Source organism: Crocuta crocuta, unplaced genomic scaffold (assembly GCF_008692635.1).
Source record: "Crocuta crocuta isolate KB4526 unplaced genomic scaffold, BGI_CrCroc_1.0 scaffold367, whole genome shotgun sequence".
Taxonomy (NCBI): Eukaryota; Metazoa; Chordata; class Mammalia; order Carnivora; family Hyaenidae; genus Crocuta; species Crocuta crocuta.
Genome location: NW_027527936.1, coordinates 325114 through 330129, shown reverse-complemented (window position 1 = coordinate 330129; position 5016 = coordinate 325114). Strand labels below are relative to the sequence as shown.

At 54.7% G+C, this 5016-nt stretch overlaps 1 protein-coding gene across 1 annotated transcript; it reads left to right on the top strand.

The window, feature by feature from the left end:
• Positions 1–264: 264 nt before the first annotated feature.
• On the top strand, positions 265–5016 carry MYCL (MYCL proto-oncogene, bHLH transcription factor). The gene is made up of 2 exons (XM_077751957.1): positions 265–849; positions 3817–5016. The coding sequence occupies exons 1-2, from the start codon at positions 354–356 to the stop codon at positions 4413–4415; spliced, it is 1095 nt and encodes a 364-aa protein (XP_077608083.1). The 5' UTR covers positions 265–353; the 3' UTR covers positions 4416–5016.

The window sequence follows — 5016 nt, the reverse complement described above, 5'->3', positions numbered from 1 at the left end:
GAGCGAGGTGAGGCTCTGGGCTGCAGGGGGGCGGACGGCAGGCTGCCTCCTGGGCACAGCGCGCCCCCGCCCGGCCCAGCCTGGCCCTGGGAGCTGCGCTCCGGGCGGCGCTGGCAAAGTTTGCTTTGAACTCGCTCCCCGCAGCCCAGTCCGTGCGCTGTGAGCCTCTTCCTTGGGCACGCCGACCCGGGGCTGGGCTTCCCGGGACGCGAGGGAAGGACGCGGGCTGCCAGCCGGGAGGTTGGGGAGGGAGGAGAGCCTGGCAGCCGGCTGTGCTGGCAGACCCGCGGACGCCTCTCTCCTCGGCCAGCACCCCAATCAGCCGGTACCCTTCCCTCCCGCAGGGAGCGGACATGGACTTCGACTCGTACCAGCACTATTTCTACGACTATGACTGCGGGGAAGATTTCTACCGCTCCACGGCGCCCAGTGAGGACATCTGGAAGAAATTCGAGCTGGTGCCGTCGCCCCCCACGTCGCCGCCCTGGGGCTCGGGTCCCGGCGCCGGGGACTCAGCCCCTGGAATTGGTCCCCCAGAGCCGTGGCCCGGAGGGGGCGCTGGGGACGAGGCGGAATTCCGGGGCCATTCGAAAGCTTGGGGCAGGAACTACGCCTCCATCATCCGCCGTGACTGCATGTGGAGCGGCTTCTCCGCCCGGGAACGGCTAGAGAGAGCGGTGAGCGACCGGCTCGCCGCCAGCGCACCCCGGGGGAACCCGCCCAAGGCGCCCGCCGCCCCAGACTGCGCTCCCAGCCTCGAAGCCGGCAACCCGGCTCCCGCTGCCCCCTGTCCGCTGGGCGAGCCCAAGACCCAGGCCTGCTCGGGGTCCGAGAGCCCAAGCGACTCGGGTAAGGACCGCCCCGCGCCATCTAAGGGGGGGCACCCCCAGGGTGGCCAAAACTCTGCCGCTGTCTGAGGTCAGGCATTGGGTCTTCGCGAGCCCTTCGGCCACCTCCCCCTTTCTCTGTCTGAAGCTGCCGGTGTAGCCCTCAGCGGTGTCTGTCTGGCACGTGGGTGTGTTAGTAAACAGTTTGAAGAAGTGGCGTGGGAGCCAGCGTCCTTTGGATGATGATTGGAGCCCCAGGGGACTAGGGAGACTGGGTGAGGCTTAGCGCTTAGGGAGGACAATACTAGGATTGGACTGTAGGGGATTTCTGTCCTCCGGAGGCTAGAAGGGCTTTATTAAGGGTTACTCCAGGCTTCAAGTTTTTTGCTGCTGCCGCTTTCCCTGGGAAACTCACACTCCCCCAGGGAGAGAGGAAGCTGAGGAGCCTTTTGTGCAAAGCCAAAGCCTTCACCCTTTAAAAAAAATCTAGTCTCCTGTCTGCTTTACTTTAAAAGGTCGATAATACCCTCCCATTGCACCTCCCACCCCTTACCATTTGTACACCACACAATCACCCACGAGTCTGGCAGCAGAGCAACTAATGATCCCCATTAACAGATGGGAAGACTGAGGCTTAGAAAAAGGAAATCAATAGCAGCGAGCTCCATCTTCTTTAGCCCAGCCCTCCATTGCACCCAGGCACTTCTTCCTTGATGTTTCGGGGGTCTTCATGATAGCTTATCCTAGAGTGGTGGGCTACACTGCTTTGTTGCTTTGACCTGGGCTGGAAAGCTGTTCCCCTAACTCCCTCCTAATTTCACCTGTGGGTTCTCTGCAGCTGCTTCCTTGCATTCAACAAATGTTCACCGGCCACTGCATGGTGCCAAGCTCTGACCTAGGTGCTTGGGTCACAGATATGGAGCTCCAGCCCTCCGCCCCATCCCCGGATGCAAATTTAAACCTCACTAGGGGCAGACTTCAGCATCCAGTTCTTAGCCTCGCCTCTTAGACCTCTACCCATGAGAAAGACTAGAGAGGGTGCTTTTATAAAGGGTGCCAACTGACTAGCATCAGGTAAATCAGGGTCTAGAAAATTCGCCTGTAGCTTTTAAGAATAACTTTTCCGTGACCTTTTGAGAGGGAACTGGGGAGTGGGTACGGAAGTTGTCATATACTTGCGGGGAGAAATAAGGATAACACGAAATTAAAAGTCTTTTTTTTTTTTTTTTGGTCTGCATGTTAAGGTCATTTTTAACCTGCTTGCTTTCAACACCAAGAGCTTGTGTTTGTTCAATGGCTGGAATGGGAGTTTTGAGATCAAGAAACCAATAAAGATCTATCTCTACAAAAGCTGATGGAGCGGTAGAGTGGAAAGAGCATTGTTTGGGGAGTTTGGAGATCTTAGTTTGAGATTCAGAACGTTACAAGGTGATATGTGGACTTGGCTGGTCTGGATCTCTGTTTCTCCCTCTGCACGTAAGAGGGTTGGACTTGATTGTCCAGTGGAAGGCATTTCCTTGTCTGGGTAGAGTTAGACCATCTCTAAAAATAATGGTTTCTTACATTATTTCTTCCTTAGGCAGCACCTTACCAGCTATGAGGTTTAACACTGAAATATTAAAGGTTTGGGATGTGGGAAAGCTTCCTGAATCATTTTCTGCCTTGCCCTTTAACCTGAACCTGTTTGCAAGCCCCTGGTTCACTCACAGGCCACATGGCCCAGAACAAAATGCAACAGATTGCAAACAATAAGGGGGGAGGCGGTGGGGAGAGTGACTGACGGCAAGGCTCAGCCAATAGAGACTAGGGGCTGGGTAAAACAGCATTCCAAACACAGCTCAGCTAGCCAATCCCAGGCCCTGTGGCCAGGAGGGCTGAATGGTCAGGTTTTATTAATGGAGAAATAATGCGATTGTCCACACAATGGAAGCCTTCCTGACAAAGGGGCTCAAGGATCCTGATATGCAAAATAGGCCGAGAGAACTGAGCTCTCCTGTAGTCAGGCTGAAATGCATGAAGGTGGCCTTCTGGGTGGGGGCTGCAAAACGTGAAGCGGGTAGACTTGCCCCTAATTGCACTCTCCTGGTTGGGTAGCCTAAGAGACCTTTGAGCCAGAGAATGACGGGGGCATGTCCAGGCATCTCCAGGTCTCTTGGTGTTTTGGCCCTTGGATTGGGCCATTCTGTTGCCGCTCAGTTCCCTNTTGTGAAGTTCCCGCAGCTTTTGCCGACCTGCTATCACAAATCCAACCCTCTTCGGGTCCAGGGAAGGGGGTGGGGCAGGCGACCTATAAATGATGGATGAGTAGAAACCCGTTGAAACCAGGAGCAAAATGCTCCTGAGGGAAACCGGTTCCCTCCCCTCAGTGGGTGAGGAGGGATGGGTTATGTGTAGCCCTCCCTTCTCTGAATCCTCCGCTGAAAGGGATGGCAGAATAGAGAGGTGGGGGAATAATAGGATTTATAACTTGTGAAAAGTAACAATTCCCCAAGTGCAGACTGTGCTGGGCAGGAACAAAGGGCAGCTCGGCCCACAGACCCCTCATTTACAATTCTGATGGAGCATGAAAGAGCCCGACTGGGGAAGATCTTTATAGCTAAACTTTGTCCCAGGCCGATAGCTCTTTCTCTCCATCCCCTCGGTGGGGGAGGGGAGCGCCTGTGCAGACTGGGGGCTGTTGGCTTGGGTCTGCCTTTTGTTCTTATCTAAGCCTTGCTGTGCAAAAGGAAATTGGAGAATATTTTCCTTCTTGCTTATTTCCCCTCCTTTCCTTCACGCTGACCTTACCCCATTACAAATGAATCAGTTGTCTTTCTCCTCACTTCAGTTTGTTTACATCTAAATGGGGAAAAATGTCACCTCTTCCCCCCTCCCCAGCCTCAGCATAGCGTCTATGTGTGTGTATATTTGTGCGTGCATGCATGCGTGTGTGTGTGTGTGTGTGTGTTTCTCATGGGGTGTGTTTCTTCTCTGGATCTCTCTTGGACAGAGGGTGAAGAAATCGATGTTGTGACAGTGGAGAAGAGACAGTCCCTGGGCGTACGGAAGCCAGTCACCATCACGGTGCGGGCAGACCCACTGGACCCCTGCATGAAACACTTCCACATCTCCATCCATCAGCAACAGCACAACTATGCCGCCCGTTTTCCTCCAGAAAGCTGTTCCCAAGGAGGGGCTCCAGAGAGAGGTCCCCAGGAAGAGGCTCTGGAGAACGATGTCCCAGAGGAAAAGGAAGAGGAGGCGGATGAAGAGATTGTGAGTCCCCCACCTGTAGAAAGCGAGGCTCCCCAGTCCTGCCACCCCAAACCTGTCAGTTCTGACACCGAGGACGTGACCAAGAGGAAGAACCACAACTTCCTGGAGCGCAAACGACGGAATGACCTCCGTTCTAGGTTCTTGGCCCTGAGGGACCAGGTACCCACGTTGGCCAGCTGCTCCAAGGCCCCCAAAGTGGTGATCCTGAGCAAGGCCTTGGAGTACTTGCAAGCCCTGGTGGGGGCCGAGAAGAGAATGGCCACGGAGAAAAGGCAGCTCCGATGCCGGCAGCAGCAACTGCAGAAGAGAATTGCGTACCTCAGTGGCTACTAAGTGACCAAAAAGCCTGACTGCTCTCACAAAGACCCGAGTTTATTTTTTAACCTGCCCCCTCCCCCTTAGTAATTTGCACATTTTGGTTATGGCGGGACAGTCTGAACAGTAGATTCCAGAATGCAGAGCAGCCGGTGCACACACTCCTAAGGGCTTGCATTCTTGGAAACCTGGAAACCCAGCTCTCCCTCTTCCCTGACTCTGGGGAGCACTGGGCCTTCTCTGGCGCCTTTGGCTTCTCAGGCAGGCAGCTGACTGGGGAGCCTGGGGTGCCTAGCTCACTAGCTCGGAAGGAAAGCCTGACAGATGCTATGCAACAGGTGGTGGACGTTGTGGGGGGTGGGGGGCTCCAGCCTGCATGAAATCTCCCGCTCCGGATGAGCTTTAGGCTGGGAAAGGATGCTCCCACTGTCTCTGGGGCGATGCTAGACAGCTGGGCCCGGATGCTCTCCCCGAGGCTTTTCTTTCCAGGAGACACACGAGCTGTCTTGGGTGAAGACAAGCTCACAGACTTGATCAACATGGACCATTACCTCACTGTCAGACACTTTACAGTAGCTGAGGAGTTGGAAACCTTTAATATATATATATTATGATGATA